The 24,669-nt window shown below is 47.2% G+C and overlaps 1 protein-coding gene across 1 annotated transcript in view; it reads right to left on the bottom strand.

The window, feature by feature from the left end:
- Window positions 1-2,301: 2,301 nt before the first annotated feature.
- LOC146010044 (uncharacterized) overlaps window positions 2,302-24,669 on the bottom strand; it is a 58,548-nt gene continuing 36,180 nt past the window's right edge. Inside the window, 4 exon segments of the mRNA XM_083150882.1 lie at window positions 2,302-2,991; window positions 2,993-4,187; window positions 17,533-17,962; window positions 20,358-20,549. Of these exon segments, the coding sequence (XP_083007008.1) occupies window positions 2,703-2,991; window positions 2,993-4,187; window positions 17,533-17,962; window positions 20,358-20,549 (2,106 nt within the window). The 3' untranslated portion in view covers window positions 2,302-2,702.

Below are 24,669 nucleotides of genomic sequence, written 5' to 3'. Positions count from 1 at the left end.
TCGGGCTCGGTGGCTCGCTGCGCTCGCCACACTATTCTATTCTCAACTCCACGCTGACGTGGATAGTGGGGGTATGAAAAGGTCGTAGGACGCGTACCGCCGCCCCTCGCGGGCTCGCTGCGCTCGCCACGCTTCGGGTTCACGTTTATAGTGGGGGGTGGCGTGGGGGTGCATTTAACATTGTAAGCACCCATTTGGGTGCTTAACATTGTATAAGCACCCATTAGGGTGCTTATACAATGTTTAATCGCATCGTATGGCATCGTATGCCATGTACAATGGCATACAATTTCAAAATTGTATGCCATCGTGCACTATCGTACGATATCGCGTCGCATCGCATACCATCGTATGTGTTATGGTATGTGATGCAATGGGCGCCGCCAAAATACACAAGTACCATGTATTGTACTTTGTGTACTGAGCTTCTTTTTGAAAGACCGAGAGAGTGCCACGATATCACTGTCTACATACTCACCCTGCGTGCAGCACCCCGGCAATTACTGTGGATCTGTATTTGGAGTGCCTTCCTCAAGTTGTCTATATATATATGTATATATAAAAGGTTGGTTGCACATTATCAATTTACAGCATAAGTGTACCCTGTATGTGAAACATGTGTTGTGTTCAACTTTTAGAAATTGATGACCCCTGATGAATTCCGTAAGGACGAAACGCGTTGGGTGTGTTGAGAAACCACTGAAGATCCACGGTGAAATGCGCATTAAGGACTATTAATAAATATTACCAAAAGGACTCTTGTGCTTATACCTTCTTTTGGTTTGGGTGAAATTAGCCCCGGATTGTGCTTTATATTCTCCCTTACACCGGAGGAGCGCCTGTTCCCTAACTGTTGTACATATATAATTATACGTTCCCGTTTAATAAGCGTGCCCCCAAACAGAGAGCGCTTTTTTCTTCTTCCTTTATACCTTTAGTTACTCTCAGGGGAGAACCTCCACATCATTTATCAGGGCCCAGGAACACAAATGCCAATACTGTGGATTCTTTACAATTACTGTTGACAATTGATAATTATAATGGGATTGGTACTAGTGCCCAGGTATCCTTCCCCATGCTAACACCCAAAACTAAGGTCTCTAGATCCCCCATTTTACCAGTTACACTCCTAGCATTCAGATAAAGGCATTTCAGATCTCGTTTTTCCTTTGCCCTTGTCATGTTACCTGTTGCAGAAGGTTCCTAAAATGATAAATCAGTAGCATGGACAATATTTGTATTTGGCTGTGTGTTTCTTACACCTTTCGTATATCTTGTTCCCTTCTTCCTAACTTCCTCCACAATGTAGCTGTCTTTGCCCTCTATTCTACAGTCATTTATTGGTATAAGGTTTCTTACTATACCCCCCCATGATGTGTAATAATGATTTTTGTATAAAACATTTCTCACACTCAAAGCATAAAACCAGATCCACACCTGTATGACTTCTGTACTGTGCACAAAGATCTCTGTGAACATTTCTTGCACACAGAAAACTGAAATGGTTTACCATCTTCTAATGTAGTGGCTCCGCCAGGTCTCTTCGCTTATACTCTACGCCGAGGGACAAATGTAATCAGGGGTGTGAGAATCAGAAAGTCAGAGATTATTTCCCATTTTTCTTTTAAGGAGGCAATCAGTGACATGGCAAAATCACCCTGGTTTTGCAGTGTAAATGATTGCTGCTTTAAAAAATGGGAAAAGTCTCCCATAATATTTTTCTGAGTCTCACACCCTAATAAGTTTGACCCTGATCACTTTTGCTGTGCTATTTTATTCCCCATCTCTCTAAAGGCTCCCAAAAGTGTCTTAAGGACCAGATTGGTTGATTGATTGCTGATTGGTTGGGAGAGCCCTCAGCCAATCACCAGCCTCCCATTCATTTGAATGGGAGCTTTGAAGTCTCCTGGCTTCCCGCAGCTACCGGTGCAGCCTGTTCCCTGGAGTATGCAGAGTGAGGAGATTGTCTCTCCTGCCCGGCGCTTCCCTGCTCTGCAGACTACAGGTGTGTGCCAGTGGTGGCACTGCTGGCACACACACCTTTGGACCTGATCAGATGCGACACACTTTGTGGGTTCTAAAAAAGCACCCGTGATGCCCCGCTGATGGGTCCAATTCTGACCCATCTTATGGTCAGCCGTCCGACCTCCAACTCCGATGCGCACAGGACTGCATGCCGGAGCGTATGTCAGACATATCCGATTTTGGGCAATATTCCCCCGATTTTTTGTGCTGATCCGTCGGGGTTGGGTTTGACTTTTAGTTTATCCATTGATGCCCGACCTGTTTAGGTTCCATAGTTATTTTATTGTTTCCAGATGCGACGTGATGATCTCACAAGAGAAAGATTATTTTATTGTACAAATGTTTGTGTGCATACAAATGACATGTTATACAGTGCCGGCGTCACGTTCTCCATAGTATCACTTACTTTCTTTGTATTCCAAGCACAATTCTCTAATCTAACAGGAGGAGAGTCCCAGGTGTCCTTATAGATAAATGTTCATTTGGTGGTTCGTCACTAGTCACAGTGGTTAGATATGTGCCAATAACCTGAATCAGGAGTAGTTTGTGCAGTCTCTATGGTTCCAACAGCATCAGAATCCAGATACTGGTCCAAGCGCAGACACAGATGTAGCAAGTTGGTCAATGCACCCTGACGCGTTTCACTGCAGCTTCTTGAAGAGTTTAGAAAAACCACTCTAAGAAATGCCTGTGCCTCTTCTACTGTTTTGGCATTGTGTCTCATGGCTAAGAAGACTTGACTGATGCGTAAAACATTTTCCACATTCTGAACATGGAAATGGTTTCTCACCTGTGTGACTTCTCTGATGTTTATCAAGACCTGATTTATCTGCAAAACATTTCCCACACTCAGAACATGGAAATGGTTTCTCACCTGTGTGAATTCTCTGATGTATAACAAGAGCTGATTTCTGTGTAAAATATTTTTCACACTCAGAACATGGAAATGGTTTCTCACCTGTGTGAATTCTGATGTATAACAAGATGTGATTTCCGTGTAAAACATTTTCCACACTCAGAACATGGAAATGGTTTCTCACCTGTGTGACTTCTTTGATGAATAACAAGAGCTGATTTGTGAGGAAAACATTTTCCACACTCAGAACATGGAAATGGTTTCTCACCTGTGTGACTTATCTGATGTTTATCAAGACCTGATTTATCTGCAAAACATTTCCCACACTCAGAACATGGAAATGGTTTCTCACCTGTGTGACTTCTCTGATGTAGAACAAGAGCTGATTTCCATGCAAAACTTTTTCCACACTCAGAACATGGAAATGGTTTCTCACCTGTGTGACATCTCTGATGTTTATCAAGAACTGATTTATCTGCAAAACATTTCCCACACTCAGAACATGGAAATGGTTTCTCACCTGTGTGACTTCTTTGATGTACAGCAAGAACTGATTTTTGCGCAAAACATTTTCCACATGCAGAACATGGAAATGGTTTCTCACCTGTGTGACGTCTCTGATGAATAACAAGAGCTGATTTGTGAGGAAAACATTTCCCACACTCAGAACATGGAAATGGTTTCTCACCTGTGTGACTTCTCTGATGTAGAGCAAGAGCTGATTTCCATGCAAAACTTTTTCCACACTCAGAACATGGAAATGGTTTCTCACCTGTGTGACTTCTCTGATGTAGAACAAGAGCTGATTTCCATGCAAAACTTTTTCCACACTCAGAACATGGAAATGGTTTCTCACCTGTGTGACATCTCTGATGTTTATCAAGAACTGATTTATCTGCAAAACATTTCCCACACTCAGAACATGGAAATGGTTTCTCGCCTGTGTGAACTCTCTGATTTATAACAAGAGCTGATTTCCATGCAAAACTTTTTCCACACTCAGAACATGGAAATGGTTTCTCACCTGTGTGACTTATCTGATGTATAAGAAGATATGATTTCCGTGTAAAACATTTTCCACACTCAGAACATGGAAAGCCTGTATCCGCTGTATGACCTGTACTACGTGTAACAATGGCAGAGTTATTAGGAGTAGATTCCCCTGGAGATGAAGGACCAGATGATGAATTTGCACTATAAAGCACTGGATGTATATCTGAGATAATGGTGTTTTCTCCTGGAGAATCTCGTATGATGGTATCTTCTATTTTATTGTCTGGAACGATATGCATCCTTCTGTATTCATCTGCCAGGAATAAAATAAATTGTACGGAAATAAAAACATTGATCTTACACTGAGGAGCAGATTGTCATTGTATCAGTCATTTTTAAACACTTTATTACAATTCTAAATGTACTTACAGCAAATCTGACTGTTGGTGAAAAGAGAAAATAAATCACCTAGAACAGACCCGCCTTAATAATGCACAATGCAACCACCCAGTCACTGTGACATCACCAACAGGACAGCAGCCATTGGCCAGTAACATTTCCCTGCCATCGTCACAGGACTGGAAGCCTCGTTATCAGTGATGTCCAACCCCAATGTCCACCCAAACACTGACCTGCACCCATGGTAAATCCTAATTAAATGCAGGGAAGACTTCATATACCTTTTTGCTTTCAGAGCTATTTGTTATATTCTGGATCTAACTGGTCTCTAGACCTACTCAGTGTCCCCAATCTATGTTATAGACAAGACCAGGATTCATTCCCTTTTCTTCATGGTCTGTGTACATAGGTATGATCAGAGGAATGTGTGGACGCCCAGTCAGGAGCCAGTCACCCTGCACTAGAATAGTCTCTGGAGACGACAGAGCAGATCCAAGTAAATCCACAGAACTATGTCTAGTAGATCCAGATCATCTCAGGAAGAGGTTGATGGAGGATAAACCAGAAAATTTTAATTTTAACCTGCAAAATCTTATTTCTGAAGCCATGGTGGATGTTGGGATTATGGGTATGGTGGGGATTGGAGGACCCAGGCATCACGGAGTTAAGTTCTGGAGTTAGGCTCCTCCAACCCTATTCCCCCATGTCCTCAGGAACTAGTAAAACTTAACAAGCTGAGTAACTGGTATAGGAGAGAAGACCACACAGAGGAACACGCACCGAGCACAAGCATAACACTCCCCTGACTGTGTCCAAAGCTAGCAGAACTCTGCCCAGACAGAGGTGTAAGGGCAGGTGCCCAGCATCCAACATGGCTTCAGAGAAAAGGATTTTACAGGTAAGACAAAAATCTTCGGTACTCTTTACCTAGCACGGCGCCCACGATCTTGATCGTGGGCATCGTGAGGTAAAAAATCGCGTCGGTCGCGTCGTGTGCGGGCTAAAGGTGCCCGGACGCGACGCGATGCTCACGATTTCCCATTGAAAACCATGTTAAACATGGAAATCGTGTCGGTCGCGTCGCGGCCGGCCATAAATGTGCACACGATGGCCACGACGCGATGCCCACGATTTGCCATAGGAATCAATGTTAAAAGGCCCGATGGACACGATTTTCATGTTAAATGGCTCAATGGACCCGATTTTACCATAGGAAACAATGTTAAATGGGCCTTAGAGCCCAAATAGGCACAATTAACCCTTAAATGTCCCCCCAAATTTTTTAACGCCACCCCACGATCCACGCCAACCCGAAGCGTGGCGAGCGCAGCGAGCCCGCGAGGGGCGGCGGTACGCGTCCTCCGACCTTTTCATGCCCTACTATCCACGTCGGCGTGGAGTTGAGAATAGAATAGTGTGGCGAGCGCAGCGAGCCACCGAGGCCCGAAGCGTGGCGAGCGCAGCGAGCCCCGCGAGGGGACGCGGATACCTTCACAGGTAAACGCGTCCCCTCGCGGACTTCACAGGTGTCCGCGTCGCCACAGACACCTGTGAAGCCCGCGAGGAGACGCGTATAACTGTGAAGGTATCCGCGTGCGCTCGCCGCGCTTCGGGGCTCGCTGCGCTCGCCACACTATTCTATTCTCAACTCCACCCCGACGTGGATAGTAGGGCATGAAAAGGTCGGAGGACGCGTACCGCCGCCCCTCGCGGGCTCGCTGCGCTCGCCACGCTTCGGGTTGGCGTGGATCGTGGGGTGGCGTTAAAAAATTTGGGGGGACATTTAAGGGTTAATTGTGGCTATTTGGGCTCTAAGGCCCATTTAACATTGATTCCTATGTGGAAATCGCGGGCATTGAGGCATTTGACATAAAAATCGTGTCCATCGGGCCTTTTAACATACATTCCTATGGCAAATCGGGGGCATCGCGTCGCGGCCATCGTGTGCACATTTATGGCTGGCCGCGACGCGACCGACGCGATTTCCATGTTTAACATGGGTTTCAATGGGAAATCGTGGGCATCGCGTCGGTCGCGTCGCGGGCAGGCATAAATGTGGGCGCCGTGTTAGGTAAAGAGTACCAAATCTTCTTTTTGCCTTTCAGCCCATGGTGGATTCTGGGATTATGGGACGTCACAAAGCTGTCCCTTTATGGCTGGGAACGCTCCTGAGCTGTTCTGAAGACCCCTTACCTGAAAGCAGCATCTGCTAAGGCAAAGGTGTCAAAATGATAGAATTTGATGAACATATGCACAGAATCAGAGTGTATTTGGTGTGGGATGTGTGGGAGATCAGTGTGTATTTGTTGTGGATGTGTGGAAAATCAGTGTGTATTTGTTGTGGGATGTGTGGAGGATCAGTGTGTATTTGTTGTGGGATGTGTGGAGGATCAGTGTGTATTTGGTGTGGGATGTGTGGAGGATCAGTGTGTATTTGGTGTGGGATGTGTGGAGGATCAGTGTGTATTTGGTGTGGGATGTGTGGAGGATCAGTGTGTATTTGGTGTGGGATGTGTGGTGGATCAGTGTGTATTTGGTGTGGGATGTGTGGTGGATCAGTGTGTATTTGTTGTGGATGTGTGGAGGATCAGTGTGTATTTGTTGTGGATGTGTGGAGGATCAGAGTGTATTTGGTGTGGGATGTGTGGAGGATCAGAGTGTATTTGGTGTGGGATGTGTGGAGGATCAGTGTGTATTTGTTGTGGATGTGTGGAGGATCAGTGTGTATTTGTTGTGGATGTGTGGAGGATCAGTGTGTATTTGGTGTGGGATGTGTGGAAGATCAGTGTGTATTTGTTGTGGATGTGTGGAGGATCAGTGTGTATTTGTTGTGGATGTGTGGAGGATCAGTGTGTATTTGTTGTGGGATGTGTGGAGGATCAGTGTGTATTTGTTGTGGGATGTGTGGAGGATCAGTGTGTATTTGTTGTGGGATGTGTGGAGGATCAGTGTGTATTTGGTGTGGGATTTGTGGAGGATCAGTGTGTATTTGGTGTGGGATGTGTGGAGGATCAGTGTGTATTTGGTGTGGGATGTGTGGAGGATCAGTGTGTATTTGGTGTGGGATGTGTGGAGGATCAGTGTGTATTTGGTGTGGGATGTGTGGAGGATCAGTGTGTATTTGGTGTGGGATGTGTGGAGGATCAGTGTGTATTTGGTGTGGGATGTGTGGAGGATCAGTGTGTATTTGTTGTGGGATGTGTGGAGGATCAGTGTGTATTTGTTGTGGATGTGTGGAGGATCAGTGTGTATTTGTTGTGGGATGTGTGGAGGATCAGTGTGTATTTGGTGTGGGATGTGTGGAGGATCAGTGTGTATTTGGTGTGGGATGTGTGGGGGATCAGTGTGTATTTGGTGTGGGATGTGTGGAGGATCAGTGTGTATTTGTTGTGGATGTGTGGAGGATCAGTGTGTATTTGGTGTGGGATGTGTGGAGGATCAGAGTGTATTTGGTGTGGGATGTGTGGAGGATCAGTGTGTATTTGGTGTGGGATGTGTGGAGGATCAGTGTGTATTTGGTGTGGGATGTGTGGAGGATCAGTGTGTATTTGTTGCGGATGTGTGGAGGATCAGAGTGTATTTGGTGTGGGATGTGTGGAGGATCAGTGTGTATTTGGTGTGGGATGTGTGGAGGATCAGTGTGTATTTGGTGTGGGATGTGTGGAGGATCAGTGTGTATTTGGTGTGGGATGTGTGGAGGATCAGTGTGTATTTGTTGTGGGATGTGTGGAGGATCAGTGTGTATTTGTTGTGGGATGTGTGGAGGATCAGTGTGTATTTGTTGTGGATGTGTGGAGGATCAGTGTGTATTTGTTGTGGATGTGTGGAGGATCAGTGTGTATTTGTTGTGGGATGTGTGGAGGATCAGTGTGTATTTGGTGTGGGATGTGTGGAGGATCAGTGTGTATTTGGTGTGGGATGTGTGGAGGATCAGTGTGTATTTGTTGTGGATGTGTGGAGGATCAGTGTGTATTTGTTGTGGATGTGTGGAGGATCAGTGTGTATTTGTTGTGGATGTGTGGAGGATCAGAGTGTATTTGGTGTGGGATGTGTGGAGGATCAGTGTGTATTTCTTGTGGGATGTGTGGAGGATCAGTGTGTATTTGGTGTGGGATGTGTGGAGGATCAGTGTGTATTTCTTGTGGGATGTGTGGAGGATCAGTGTGTATTTGGTGTGGGATGTGTGGAGGATCAGTGTGTATTTGGTGTGGTATGTGTGGAGGATCAGTGTGTATTTGGTGTGGGATGTGTGGAGGATCAGTGTGTATTTGGTGTGGGATGTGTGGAGGATCAGTGTGTATTTGGTGTGGGATGTGTGGAGGATCAGTGTGTATTTGGTGTGGGATGTGTGGAGGATCAGTGTGTATTTGTTGTGGGATGTGTGGAGGATCAGTGTGTATTTGTTGTGGGATGTGTGGAGGATCAGTGTGTATTTGTTGTGGATGTGTGGAGGATCAGTGTGTATTTGTTGTGGGATGTGTGGAGGATCAGTGTGTATTTGTTGTGGATGTGTGGAGGATCAGAGTGTATTTGGTGTGGGATGTGTGGAGGATCAGTGTGTATTTGTTGTGGATGTGTGGAGGATCAGTGTGTATTTGTTGTGGATGTGTGGAGGATCAGTGTGTATTTGGTGTGGATGTGTGGAGGATCAGTGTGTATTTGGTGTGGGATGTGTGGAGGATCAGTGTGTATTTGTTGTGGATGTGTGGAGGATCAGTGTGTATTTGTTGTGGATGTGTGGAGGACCAGTGTGTATTTGGTGTGGGATGTGTGGAGGACCAGTGTGTATTTGGTGTGGGATGTGTGGAGGACCAGTGTGTATTTGGTGTGGGATGTGTGGAGGATCAGTGTGTATTTGTTGTGGGATGTGTGGAGGATCAGTGTGTATTTGTTGTGGGATGTGTGGAGGATCAGTGTGTATTTGTTGTGGGATGTGTGGAGGATCAGTGTGTATTTGTTGTGGGATGTGTGGAGGATCAGTGTGTATTTGTTGTGGGATGTGTGGAGGATCAGTGTGTATTTGGTGTGGGATGTGTGGAGGATCAGTGTGTATTTGGTGTGGGATGTGTGGAGGATCAGTGTGTATTTGGTGTGGGATGTGTGGAGGATCAGTGTGTATTTGGTGTGGATGTGTGGAGGATCAGTGTGTATTTGTTGTGGATGTGTGGAGGATCAGTGTGTATTTGTTGTGGGATGTGTGGAGGATCAGTGTGTATTTGTTGTGGGATGTGTGGAGGATCAGTGTGTATTTGGTGTGGGATGTGTGGAGGATCAGTGTGTATTTGGTGTGGGATGTGTGGAGGATCAGTGTGTATTTGGTGTGGGATGTGTGGTGGATCAGAGTGTATTTGGTGTGGGATGTGTGGTGGATCAGTGTGTATTTGTTGTGGGATGTGTGGAGGATCAGTGTGTATTTGTTGTGGATGTGTGGAGGATCAGAGTGTATTTGGTGTGGGATGTGTGGAGGATCAGAGTGTATTTGGTGTGGGATGTGTGGAGGATCAGTGTGTATTTGTTGTGGGATGTGTGGAGGATCAGTGTGTATTTGTTGTGGATGTGTGGAGGATCAGTGTGTATTTGTTGTGGGATGTGTGGAGGATCAATGTGTATTTGGTGTGGGATGTGTGGAGGATCAGTGTGTATTTGGTGTGGGATGTGTGGAGGATCAGTGTGTATTTGGTGTGGGATGTGTAGAGGATCAGTGTGTATTTGTTGTGGATGTGTGGAGGATCAGTGTGTATTTGTTGTGGATGTGTGGAGGATCAGAGTGTATTTGGTGTGGGATGTGTGGAGGATCAGTGTGTATTTCTTGTGGGATGTGTGGAGGATCAGTGTGTATTTGGTGTGGGATGTGTGGAGGATCAGTGTGTATTTGGTGTGGGATGTGTGGAGGATCAGTGTGTATTTGGTGTGGGATGTGTGGAGGATCAGTGTGTATTTGTTGTGGGATGTGTGGAGGATCAGTGTGTATTTGTTGTGGATGTGTGGAGGATCAGTGTGTATTTGGTGTGGGATGTGTGGAAGATCAGTGTGTATTTGGTGTGGGATGTGTGGAGGATCAGTGTGTATTTGGTGTGGGATGTGTGGAGGATCAGAGTGTATTTGGTGTGGGATGTGTGGAGTATCAGTGTGTATTTGTTGTGGGATGTGTGGAGGATCAGTGTGTATTTGGTGTGGGATGTGTGGAGGATCAGTGTGTATTTGTTGTGGGATGTGTGGAGGATCAGTGTGTATTTGTTGTGGATGTGTGGAGGATCAGTGTGTATTTGTTGTGGATGTGTGGAGGATCAGTGTGTATTTTCTGTGGATGTGTGGAGGATCAGTGTGTATTTGTTGTGGATGTGTGGAGGATCAGTGTGTATTTGTTGTGGATGTGTGGAGGATCAGTGTGTATTTGTTGTGGATGTGTGGAGGATCAGTGTGTATTTGTTGTGGATGTGTGGAGGATCAGTGTGTATTTGTTGTGGATGTGTGGAGGATCAGAGTGTATTTGGTGTGGGATGTGTGGAGGATCAGTGTGTATTTGGTGTGGGATGTGTGGAGGATCAGTGTGTATTTGTTGTGGATGTGTGGAGGATCAGTGTGTATTTGTTGTGGATGTGTGGAGGATCAGTGTGTATTTGTTGTGGATGTGTGGAGGATCAGAGTGTATTTGGTGTGGGATGTGTGGAGGATCAGGGTTTATTTGGTGTGGGATGTGTGGAGGATCAGTGTGTATTTGGTGTGGGATGTGTGGAGGATCAGTGTGTATTTGGTGTGGGATGTGTGGAGGATCAGTGTGTATTTGGTGTGGGATGTGTGGAGGATCGGTGTGTATTTGGGTACTTCTGGACTTTCATGGCGCCGCGTGTCAGAGTCCCCTTGCGGGGCTCGCTTCGCTTGCCCACGCTGCGGGCTCGGTGGCTCGCTACGCTCGCCACGCTAATAAAAATCAACTCCATGCCAACATGGATAGTGGAGGTATGAACTATCCATGTTGGCATGGCGTTAACTCCGTTTATTTAACTTAATTAGTGGCGAGCGTAACCCGGAAGTACGCGCGGCGCCATGTTGGCGCCGTGAAAGTAAAGAAGTACCTGTATTTGTTGTGGGATGTGTGGAGGATCGGTGTGTATTTGTTGTGGGATGTGTGGAGGATCAGTGTGTATTTGGTGTGGGATGTGTGGAGGATCAGTGTGTATTTGGTGTGGGATGTGTGGAGGATCAGTGTGTATTTGGTGTGGGATGTGTGGAGGATCAGTGTGTATTTGGTGTGGGATGTGTGGAGGATCAGTGTGTATTTGGTGTGGGATGTGTGGAGGATCAGTGTGTATTTGTTGTGGGATGTGTGGAGGATCAGTGTGTATTTGTTGTGGATGTGTGGAGGATCAGTGTGTATTTGTTGTGGGATGTGTGGAGGATCAGTGTGTATTTGGTGTGGGATGTGTGGAGGATCAGTGTGTATTTGTTGTGGATGTGTGGAGGATCAGTGTGTATTTGGTGTGGGATGTGTGGAGGATCAGTGTGTATTTGTTGTGGATGTGTGGAGGATCAGTGTGTATTTGTTGTGGATGTGTGGAGGATCAGTGTGTATTTGTTGTGGGATGTGTGGAGGATCAGTGTGTATTTGTTGTGTCATGGGGAGGTCACTGCATGTAGTAGTCTGAGTGGTTTGTGCCCGCCTCTCTGCCCATCTTCTTTCAGTGCCGGCGTTTCTGCCAGGGCCTGATTAGGGTTAGAAACGTCCTAGGCTGATTGTATCCCACATTTAGCTGCTGCTAAACACAGAGCGCAGGGTGTATGCATCTGCAGGAAATTGCCATTCATACTGCGCGTGTGCAGGGAATGAAGGTTATATAACTGACCGATTTAATTTTTGAATCTACTGATGTTTGTTGAGTTTCAAAGAAACACTGGGAGTGATTTTAGTTGGCTCACTAAGCAGTAAAAATGTGTTGCTCAGCAAGCCGGGCGTGCGAATGATACTACCCCGACTGGCTGGTGGGTGGGTCAGGGGAGCTCCGGTGTCCTGATCGCTGGAGCAAAGGTGATAGGGGGGGGTACTGGAAGGAAAGGGGGGGGGCTCTAGAGGTGCTGCGCCAGTGCGACTCGGCAGTGTGCGCCTGTAAGAAGAGCAGGGGTTGGTTTTGGTGGGTGCAGGCGCACAGCAGTCTGTGCGACTCAGCAGCGTACGCCTGGGAGAAGAGCCTTAATGACTCCTGGACTTTGTGACGCCTTTGCGGTGTCAATGATCCTGCCGAAAGGAGGAGCCTGCAGAACAACTTTGTGCAGAGCTGACTGTGTACACGCCGCCGGGGACTTGGGAGTAACTAGCCAGTCCGGGTATAACTATGGGTGAGTCGCGACCCCACGATGACATGGGTGCAACCCACTTTGGGGTTGCGACCCACAGTTTGAGAAATGCTGGTCTATTGACTCTCCAGTGTTCTGGCGTTCTAGCATTTTGAAGCGCACCATTGGAAGTACCGTTGCCAAACCCTATGATGAATCCTGGCTGATGATAGTTTGCGAGCTGCGAGCATGTTTGAATGACCTGAGATGACAATCCTCTTGCTCCTAAGATTGACCACTCAACAGCCACCCCTTCTAATTCAATTTGATAAGACTCTGGTGATAACAAAGTCCATGACACTATAAGTCCGGCCAAAGTGGGAGACGGTTTGGAGGGGCAACAAACAGTCTGAGAAGGTACATGTACCAGGTTCTTCTCGGACAATCTGGAGTCACCCTAATGGTGGTCACCATCTCATTTTTCAGCCGACCCAATACTCGTATAAGAATAGCAATGAGAGGAAAGCTATATACCATTTGGAATGGCCAAGGTGCTGAGAGGCCACCCAAAAGGCATACTGCTGGATCCCTGGGTCCAAGAGTTGTACATGTGTAGCTGCCTGGAGGCCATTAGGTCCACCAGAGGTTGACCCCAGCATTTTGTCAAAAGGTAAAAAACCTCTGGGTGAAGCAGCCATTCTCCTGAATGGACATCTTGTAGACTCAAGAATTAGTTCAAGACTACTGGGATGTACACTGCCGATAGGGAGGGAAGAAACTGTTCCACCCACCTGAGAATCGTAGTGACTTCTTCCATGGTGGTGCGACTCCTGGTCCTGCCCTGGTAATTTATATAAGCACAGCTGGCATATTGTCTGTTTATATCTGCACTGGCCTGTTGTGGAGCATTGGTTCCATCTGACGAAGAGCACAGTAGATTGCCTGTAATTCCAAGATGTTGATGGGCAGGCACATTTCGTGACTTGCTCATAAACCCTGAAAGGAACGATCTTCCACCTCTCCCCAACCTCGTAGACTGGCGACTGTGCTCAGCAGAATCTAGTAGTAATTTGCAAAGGTGCGACCCATGCTGGGATGAGAAGGTTTGAGCCAACATATGGTTTGGAGTGAAATTGTCAAAATTTGACCAGTTCGAAGCAGGACACTAGGTTTCCTAACACCCACATGCACAGATGAACCTAAACCCTGCTGTGTTTCAGAAAAGAAGGAATCATCTCCCAGAGCTCTGTCCTCTTGTCTGCTGGTAGGTAGAGCCTCTGCGCAAGGGTATCAAGCAATGCTCAAAAATTAAGCACTGTTGTGGATGGGGTTATACTGTATTTCTGACAGTTTATTATTCATCTGTGGAATTGTAGCAGATCCTGTAAGAGGTAGAGATGACTTTGCAGATCCTTTGGAGACTGCACTAGCAGAAGGTGGTCATTCAGATAAGGTAGAACACAAGTTCCTTGTAGGTGAAGTTGGGCAGCCATCACCTTTGTGAAGACTCACTGCGCTGTGCACAGCCTTGAACTGGTAATGCCTGTCTCTCACCATAAAGCAAAGAAAATACTGGTGATCTTGACAAATGGAAATGTGGAGATAGGCGTCCTGAATGCTAAGAATGCCATGAAGTCTCCTAGTTATAGTCAGAAGAATGGATCAAAGAAGCTCCATTCTGAATTTGGGTAGTCTCAGGAACAGGTTGCGCTGTTTCAGGTTGCGAATGCTGTGAAAAGACCCACTGGGCTTCCACACCAAGAAAAAATGTGAAGAGAAACCTTGTCCGTGATGAGAAGGGGTGACAGGGGTGATCATTGCAGTCGGCAGAAGGGAAGACATGGCGGACTGAAGGGAAGAAGGCGGCATCTGGCAGGCAGACCGGCGGTGGTAACAAATTGGTTAGAATAAAAAATTAAAGGGCGTAGGCGAAAAATACCATGTCTAACAGCCAGGAATTGTTTGTGGAGGTCTGTTATACATTGTCAGTCCAGGAACCGACCACCCACCCTGGAAACCCCCGGGGTTGGACTTCCAGCATGAGAAAAAACAGCTTGTCATCTTGCTAAAGGGCCTGACAGTTACCAGACCTGGCTTGATGAGGCTTTGATTTTTGGGTTTTCGAGAAGGATGACTGGAGCCTTTGGTCAATAAGCACTAGGTTGACACAAGCAAAACGTTGACATTGAAATGAGAGACACAGGAAAACGTCAGCATGCTTTTTTTCACCGTTTTTGGTATCTATGTCAACATGGACACTGTAAAAGTTTTAAATACACATGCGGGTCCTTCCCGGTAATAAGGGAGATTCCAGTGGAGATGGCTTCATCCAATCAGGGCTGGGACTCCCCTCAACCAATCAGCTCATCCCTGATTGGATGTAGCCTTCTCCACTAGAATTCCCACCAGTATTGGGGAGGCCCGCATGTGTGTGCAGCTCCTCAAGTCCGGATGTCGGGCAATTTTTTTTTTTAATCCCCTGAACACACAACTGGAGAAAAGGTTCCACCAGTGGTGGAGACTGGCAAGGTGAGTATATGTATATTTGTATGTATGAATGTGTGTATGGATGTATTAGTGTTCATTCAAGAACCCGCCAACTTTGAAAACCCATGCAGTTCCTCTTCCCTGCCTGGGGTGTCGCTGTCTGCTGCAGTGCTTCTACCACAGTGTGGTCTGTATATCAGCACTGATATGCAAACCAGATATAACTAGAAATAGCACAGCAGACAGCGACAACCCAGGCAGGGAAGAGGAACTGCATGGGTTTTCAAAGTTGGCGGGTGCTAGAATGAACACTAATGTATGATATTAAAGTTGTGGTTCTCCAAGAACCTACATGGGGGGGGGAGCTTGCTGGGACCTGGAGAATTGCGGAAGTAGTACCGATATTTAAAAAGGAAAAAGCAATGACCCAGCAAGTGTGATCCTAAAGCCAATCGTAGGGAAATGGTTTGAGGGAATTTTAAAAGATGGTATCCAAGAATACCTATAAAATGAATCATATAATCACTAGTCATCAACATGGGTTTGTAAAGAATCATTCATGCCAAACTAACCCAATACATTTTATGAGGAAATTAGCAGAAACCTAGACATTGTCAATGCTGTAGATGAGGTATTCCTGGATTTTGCAAAGGCATTCAACACTGAGGCACATACAAAGCTGGAGAGCAGAGGGTGGTGGTAAACGGAGCATTTTCCAGTTGGAGACCAGTACTAAGTGAAGTACCACAGGCTTCGGTGTTAGGGCCTCTTCTATTTAACATTCATTAATGATATAGAGGATGGGATAGTAAGTAGAATCTCAATTTTTGCAAATAACACAAAAATGTGCAGGGTGGTTAGATTGGTTGAGGATGTCAACATTCTACAGTGGGACTTTGATAAACTTGACGAATGGACTGATACATGAGGTACAATGTAGATAAATGTAAGGTTATGCATCTCAGAGGACAGAACCAGTGTGCAACTTATACAAATGGAGGAGAATTGGGCAAATCAGAATTGGAAAAGGACCTAGGAGTCCAAATTGACATTGAACTAGGGTACAGTGCTCAGTGTCATGGTGCGGCCACAAAGGCCAACAGGATACCAGCCTGTATAAGAAGGGGCATGGAAACAGAAGACAATGTAATTATACCTCTGTACAGGGCACTGGTTAGACCTCCCTTGGTATTTGGAGTGCAATTCTGGTCCCCACATTCTTTACATATATACATATATCAGAGGGGCAATATTGTATACTATCAGGCAACCTCTTTACTCTGAGGTCGGACACTAGGACACGTAGGCATGCACTCAGACTAGAGGAGAGGAGATTCCGTACCCTTAGAAGGAAAGGGTTATTTACGGTCAGGGCAGGTAAAGGTATGGACAGTCTCCCAGGAAAGGTGGTGATAGCAGACACATTGAACACATATAAAATAAGGTTGGACAAACATCTACTGGAACAGAACATCCAGGGGTACAAATAATCACTATTCAGCCATAGTTGGAACAGACGGTAATACTAAAATGGGGATATCACATCTAGTCCATTCCACCTAACAGCTCCTGTATAAGGATGAACTTGATGGATGCAATTCTGTTTTGTAACCTCTACTACTATGTTACTATGTAGTCCGACAGCACAACCCGGTGTTGTTGTTGTTATTGTTGTACACCAATAAATAAACATGGCACCCACTGCCCAGGGGGACCGGAGACAGCCCCGGGCTTAAGCCCTGGACAGGTGATGCCTGGGAAGAGCCCTTTATTCAGGTGGTCCCCACTCGCACAGGGACCTTGTACATGGGGTGATGCTCTGACCAGGGGAACTTATATAAAGTGCCCCCCGCTGTGACATCATTCTACTAGCTGTTGGAGCCCGGTGCTGGTTACAAAATACAGGGGACTCCTACTCTATTTGTTCCCCATATTACTGGAATCAGGACCTTTACAAGAGCCCAGTGCTGGATTCCTAAATGCGGCAGGACCCCCTCACTTTTGATGTTTTGAATGTGAAAACATCGGAATACGATTCTTGAAATGCGATATATTTGTCACGGCAAAACGTACAATTGTTACCGCAGATCACTCACTATTACATATGTGATTTGCAGAACACACGCACTTATGGCCATTTATTAACCCAAAATAATTACACCCTATTACTTCTCGCCCATTGTCCTCATTACTCTGTACTGACAGAGGAGAATGTAGTAGAGGAAGACTGTAGTGACAGAACAAGAAGAATAGGAATCTACAACACTAAAAAAGTGAAATAAGTGAGATTCCAACGAAGAAAAAGGAGCACTCACAATTCACACACTGCAAACTCACACTCAGAATAACAGATGGGAAAAACTATTCCGCAGCCGACTAGTATGGCAACCTAAACACCTAGAACATTTCCCAGAGGGCAACAGGGAGAATAGAGAATAACAAGCGTGGCTTGGATCTAAAATAATTTTAGTAGCCTTAACTTTACCCCTTTTTGCACTCACCTGTGCTGTTATCTGTAGGGATTTCCTCCTCCTTACGCTGCTGGTCACCCCTCATATACGTCTCTTCTCCTCCCTCTGTAGCTTCTTCCTTATTATCAGTCACATCCGTCTCTTCTTCTCCCTTTGTATCTTCTACCTTAATATCAGTCACATCCGTCTCTTCTTCTCCCTCTGTATCTTCTGCCTTAATATCACTCACATCCGTCTCGTCTTCTCCCTCTGTATCTTCTTCCTTATTATCAGTCACATTCATCTCTTCTTCTCCTTCTGTATCTTCTTCCCTAATATCAGGCACATCCATCTCTTCTTCTTCTACCTTAATATCAGTCACATCCGTCTCTTCTTCTTCTCCCTCTGTATCTTCTACCTTACTATCAGTCACATATGTCTCGTCTCCTAGATTTTCTGCCTTTAGATCAGCCAGATCTCCCTAAATAACCCAGAAAACAATAAAATATCAAAGTCTGATTAAATTAATTAAAATAGAACGTTGGTATATAATGTCCCATTCCCAGCAGTCTCCTCTCCGGTCACATCCCCCGGTGTTACTGTATAATATCCCATTCCCAGCATCCACTTCTCCGGTCACATCCCCGGTGTTACTGTATAATATCCCATTCCCAGCAGTCACCTCTCTGGTCACATCCCCCAGTGTTACTGTAGAAATGTCCCATTCCCAGCAGTCACCTCTCCGGTCACATCCCCGGTGTTACTCTATAATGTCCTATTCCCAGCAGTCACCTCTCCGGTCACATCCCCCGCTGTTATTGTATAATGTCCCATTCCCAGCAGTCACCTCTCTCATCACATCCCCCGGTGTTACTGTATAATGCTCCATTCCCAGCAGTCACCTCTCCGGTCACATCCCCTGGTGTTACTGTATAATGTCCCATTCCCAGCAGTCACCTCTCCGGTCACATCCCCCGCTGTTATAGTATAATGTCCCATTCCCAGCAGTCACCTCTCCCATCACATCCCCCGGTTTTACTGTATAATGCTCCATTCCCAGCAGTCACATCCCCCGGTGTTACTGTATGATGTCCCATTCCCAGCAGTCACCTCTCCGGTCACATCCCCCGGTGTTACTGTATAATGTCCCATTCCCAGCAGCCACCTCTCCAGTCACATCCCCCGGTGTTACTGTATAACGTCCCATTCCCAGCAGTCACCTCTCCGGTCACATCCCTCGGTGTTACTGTATAACGTCCCATTCCCAGCAGTCACCTCTCCGGTCACATCCCTCGGTGTAAATGTATAACGTCCCATTCCCAGCAGTCACCTGTGCGGTCACATCCCCAGTGTTACAGTATAATGTCCCATTCCCAGCAGTCACCTGTCCAGTCACATCCCCCCCGGTGTTACTGTATAATGTCCCATTCCCAGCAGTCACCTGTCCAGTCACATCCCCCCCGGTGTTACTGTATAACGCCCCATTCCCTGCAGTCACCTCTCTGGTCACATCCCCCGGTGTTACTGTATAACGTCCCATTCCCAGCAGTCACCTCTCCGGTCACATCCCCCGGTGTTACTGTATAATGTCCCATTCCCAGCAGTCACCTCTCCGGTCACATCCCCCGCTGTTATTGTATAATGTCCCATTCCCAGCAGTCACCTCTCCGGTCACATCCCCCGCTGTTATTGTATAATGTCCCATTCCCAGCAGTCACCTCTCCCGTCACATCCCCCGGTATTACTGTATAATGCCCCATTCCCAGCAGTCACCTCTCTCATCACATCCCCCGGTGTTACTGTATAAAGCTCCATTCCATTCCCAGCAGTCACCTCTCCGGTCACATCCCCTGGTGTTACTGTATAATGTCCCATTCCCAGCAGTCACCTCTCCGGTCACATCCCCCGCTGTTATTGTATAATGTCCCATTCCCAGCAGTCACCTCTCCCATCACATCCCCCGGTGTTACTGTATAATGCCCCATTCCCAGCAGTCACCTCTCCGGTCACATCCCTCGGTGTTACTGTATGATGTCCCATTCCCAGCAGTCACCTGTCGGGTCACATCTCCGGTGTTACTATATAATGTCCCATTCCCCACAGTCACCTCTCCGGTCACATCCCCCGGTGTTACTGAATAACGTCCCATTCCCAGCAGTCACCTCTCCGGTCACATCCCTCGGTGTAAATGTATAACGTCCCATTCCCAGCAGTCACCTCTCCGATCACATTCCCCGGTGTTACAGTATAATGTCCCATTCCCAGCAGTCACCTGTCCGGGCACATCCCCCCCGGTGTTACTGTATAATGTCCCATTCCCTGCAGTCACCTCTCTGGTCACATCCCCTGGTGTTACTGTATAATATCCCATTCCCAGCAGTCACCTCTCCGGTCACATCCCAGGGTGTTACTGTATAATGTCCCATTCCCAGCAGTCACCTCTCCGGTCACATCCCCCGGTGTTACTGTATAATGTCCCATTCCCAGCAGTCACCTCTCCGGTCACATCCCCCGGTGTTACTGTATAATGTCCCATTCCCAGCAGTCACCTCTCCGGTCACATCCCCCGGTGTTACTGTATAATTCCCCATTCCCAGCAGTCACCTCTCCGGTCACATCCCCTGTGTTACTGTATAATGTCCCATTCCCTGCAGTCACCTCTCTGGTCACATCCCCCGGTGTTACTGTATAACGCCCTATTCCCAGCAGTCACCTCTCCGGTCACACCCCCCGGTGTTACTGTATAACGTCCCATTCCCAGCAGTCACCTCTCCGGTCACATCCCCGGTGTTACTGTATAACGTCCCATTCCCAGCAGTCACCTCTCCGGTCACATCCCCGGTGTTACTGTATAACGCCCCATTCCCAGCAGTCACCTCTCCGGTCAGCAGCTGGATGATCTTGTTGGTGAGTTCCAGGATCTTGTTGTGATTTTCTCTCCCATGTATCAGTGAGTGAGGTGGAGGCACCGGGATGGGGCTCTGGGTCCTGCTCAGTCCATCTAACCCAAGGTGACAGCAACTGGGTATCTCATGCTCTCTGGATGTCTTCTTCACTACTGTGTAATCCTGTGTGTTGGAAAATATACTTGCAATGCATACACCACCAGATCCCCTCCTTATACTATTACTATAGATATAAGTGATGTCACAATGACCCTCACCTCCCCAGTCACGTCCCTGTATTATTTCTATAGATATAAGTGATGTCACTGTGATACTCCCAGATCCCCACACCTCCCAGGTAGGTCCCTGTTAGTAATAGAGATAAGAGCGATGTCACTGTGACGCTCCCGGACCCCCTCACCTCCCCGGTCAGGTAACTGTGTTAGTTGTAGAGATAAGAGTGATGTCCCTGTGACGCTCCCAGACCCCCTCACCTCCCCAGTCAGGTCCCTGTGTCAGTAATAGAGATAAGAGTGATGTCACTGTGATGCTCCCAGACCCCCTCACCTCCCCAGTCAGGTCCCTGTGTCAGTAATAGAGATAAGAGTGATGTCACTGTGACGCTTCCAGACCCCCTCACCTCCCCAGTCAGGTCCCTGTATCAGTAATAGAGATAAGAGTGATGTCACAGTGACGCTCCCAGATCCCCTCACCTCCCCAGTCAGGTCCCTGTGTCAGTAATAGAGATAAGAGTGATGTTACTGTGACACTCCCAGATCCCCTCATCTCCCCAGTCAGGTCCCTGTGTCAGTAATAGAGATAAGAGTGATGTCACTGTGACACTCCAAAACCCCCTCACCTCCCCAGTCAGGTCCCTGTATTATTTCTATAGATATAAGTGATGTCACTGTGACACTCCCAGATCCCCTCACCTCCCCAGTCACGTCCCTGTATTATTACTATAGATATAAGTGACGTCACAGTGACACTCCCAGATCCCCTCACCTCCCCAGTCACGTCCCTGTATTATTACTATAGATATAAGTGACGTCACAGTGACGCTCCCAGATCCCCTCACCTCCCCAGTCACATCCCTGTATTATTAGTATAGATATAAGTGATGCCACAGTGACGCTCCCAGATCCCCTCACCTCCCCAGTCACGTCCCTGTATTATTACTATAGATATAAGTGATGTCACAGTGACACTCCCAGATCCCCTCACCTCCCCAGTCACGTCCCTGTATTATTACTATAGATATAAGTGACGTCACAGGGACACTACCAGATCCCCTCACCTCCCCAGTCACGTCACTGTATTATTACTATAGATATAAGTGACGTCACAGTGACACTCCTAGATCCCCTCACCTCCCCAGTCACCTCCCTGTATTATTACTATAGATATAAGTGACGTCACAGTGACACTCCTAGATCCCCTCACCTCACAAGTCACCTCCCAAGTCACGTCCCTGTATTATTACTATAGATATAAGTGATGTCACAGTGACAATCCCAGATCTCCTCACCTCCCCAGTCACGTCCCTGTATTATTACTATAGATATAAGTGATGTCACAGTGACACTCCCAGATCCCCTCACCTCCCCAGTCACGTCCCTGTATTATTACTATAGATATAAGTGACGTCACAGGGACACTCCCAGATCCCCTCACCTCCCCAGTCACCTCTCTGTATTATTACTATAGATATAAGTGACCTCACAGTGACGCTCCCAGATCCCCTCACCTCCCAAGTCACGTCCCTGTATTATTACTATAGATATAAGTGATGTCACAGTGACACTCCCAGATATCCTCACCTCCCCAGTCACGTCCCTGTATTATTACTATAGATATAAGTGATGTCAGTGACACTCCCAGATCCCCTCACCTCCCAGTCACGTCTCTGTATTATTACTATAGATATAAGTGATGTCACAGTGACACTCCCAGATCTCCTCACCTCCCCAGTCACGTCCCTGTATTATTACTATAGATATAAGTGACGTCACAGTGACACTCCCAGGTCCCCTCACCTCCCCAGTCACGACCCTGTATTATTACTATAGATATAAGTGATGTCACAGTGACACTCCCAGATCCCCTCATCTCCCAGTCACGTCTCTGTATTATTACTATAGATATAAGTGACACTCCCAGACCCCCTCACCTCCCCAGTCACGTCCCTGTATTATTACTATAGATATAAGTGATGTCACAGTGACGCTCCCAGATCCCCTCACCTCCCCAGTCACGTCCCTGTATTATTACTATAGATTTAAGTGACGTCACAGTGACACTCCCAGATCTCCTCACCTCCCAGTCACGTCTCTGTATTATTACTATAGATATAAGTAATGTCACAGTGACACTCCCAGATCCCCTCACCTCCCCAGTCACGTCCCTGTATTATTACTATAGATGTAAGTGATGTCACAGTGACACTCCCAGCTCCCCTCACCTCCCCAGTCACGTCCCTGCATTATTACTATAGATATAATTGACGTCACAGTGACACTCCCAGATCTCCTCACCTCCCCAGTCACGTCCCTGTATTATTACTATAGATATAAGTGACGTCACAGTGACACTCCCAGGTCCCCTCACCTCCCCAGTCACGTCCCTGCATTATTACTATAGATATAAGTAATGTCACAGTGACACTCCCAGATCCCCTCACCTCCCCAGTCACATCCCTGTATTATTACTATAGATATAAGTGACACTCCCAGACCCCCTCACCTCCCCAGTCACGTCCCTGTATTATTACTATAGATGTAAGTGATGTCACAGTGACACTCCCAGCTCCCCTCACCTCCCCAGTCACGTCCCTGTATTATTACTACAGATATAAGTGATGTCCCAGTGACACTCCCAGATCTCCTCACCTCCCCAGTCACGTCCCTGTATTATTACTATAGATATAAGTGATGTCACAGTGAGACACTCCCAGGTCCCCTCACCTCCCCAGTCATGTCCCTGTATTATTACTATAGATATAAGTGATGTCTCAGTGACACTCCCAGATCCCCTCACCTCCCCAGTCACGTCCCTGTATTATTACTATAGATGGTACTTGTTTCCTAGCACGGCCACACCGATTTAGATCGGGGTGGTCGTGTCGGAAAAATCGGGTCGATCGCATCGCATGCGATTTGGTCACATGCGATGCGATCGACGTGACCGACCGATTTTGGACCCGATTTTTTTCATTGAATCCAATGTAAATTGGGTCCCTGGGACCCAATTTTACATTGGATTCAATGAAAAAAATTCCCAACCCCCCCAAATTTAAGCGCGTAAACCCCAGCCCACGATAGACGCCAACCCGAAGCGTGGCGAGCGCAGCGAGCCCGCGAGGGGCGGCGGTACGCGTCCTCCGACCTTTTCATGCCCTACTATCCACTAGGGCGTGGAGTGAGAATAGAATAGTGTGGCGAGCGCAGCGAGCCACCGAGCCCGAAGCGTGGCGAGCGCCGCGAGGGGACGCGGATACCTTCACAGGTAAACGCGTCCCTTCGCGGGCTTCACAGGTGTCCGCGTCGCCACGGACACCTGTGAAGCCCGCAAGGGGACGCGTTTAACTGTGAAGGTATCCGCGTCCCCTCGCGGGGCTCGCCACGCTTCGGGCTCGGTGGCTCGCTGCGCTCGCCACACTATTCTATTCTCACTCCACGCCCTAGTGGATAGTAGGGCATGAAAAGGTCGGAGGACGCGTACCGCCATCGCTCGCCACGCTTCGGGTTGGCGTCTATCGTGGGGTGACGACGGGGACATCTATAATGTGAAATGGGTCATATTGGCCCATTTCACATTTTTTCACATTTTTTCACCATTTCAATGTTAAAAAATATTTTAACATTGAAGCCTATGCAAAAATCGGGGGCATCGCGTCGGGACCAATGTTAATGGTCCCGACCGACGCGATGCCCCCGATATTTTACCTTTCCCGACAAGATTTCAATGTTAAAATATTTTTTAACATTGAAGCCTATGGAAATATCGGGGGCATCGCGTCGGTCGCGTCGGGACCAATGTTAATGGTCCCGACCGACGCGATGCCCCCGATATTGTATCTTAGCCGGCAAAATGGACCTGATTTCAAAGGAAATCGGGTCCATCGGGGTTAATCGTGTCCCTTAAGTAAGGGACACGATTACTCCAGATTGTGGCCGTGCTAGGAAACAAGTACCCTATAGATATAAGTGATGTCACAGTGACACTCCCAGATCCCCTCACCTCCCCAGTCACGTCCCTGCATTATTACTATAGATATAAGTGATGTCACAGGGACACTCCCAGA

Source organism: Crinia signifera, chromosome 6, assembly GCF_055691185.1.
Source record: "Crinia signifera chromosome 6, ASM5569118v1, whole genome shotgun sequence".
Taxonomy (NCBI): domain Eukaryota; kingdom Metazoa; phylum Chordata; class Amphibia; order Anura; family Myobatrachidae; genus Crinia; species Crinia signifera.
Note: the sequence above shows the minus strand (reverse complement) of the source record. Positions and strands in the feature narration are given on the sequence as shown.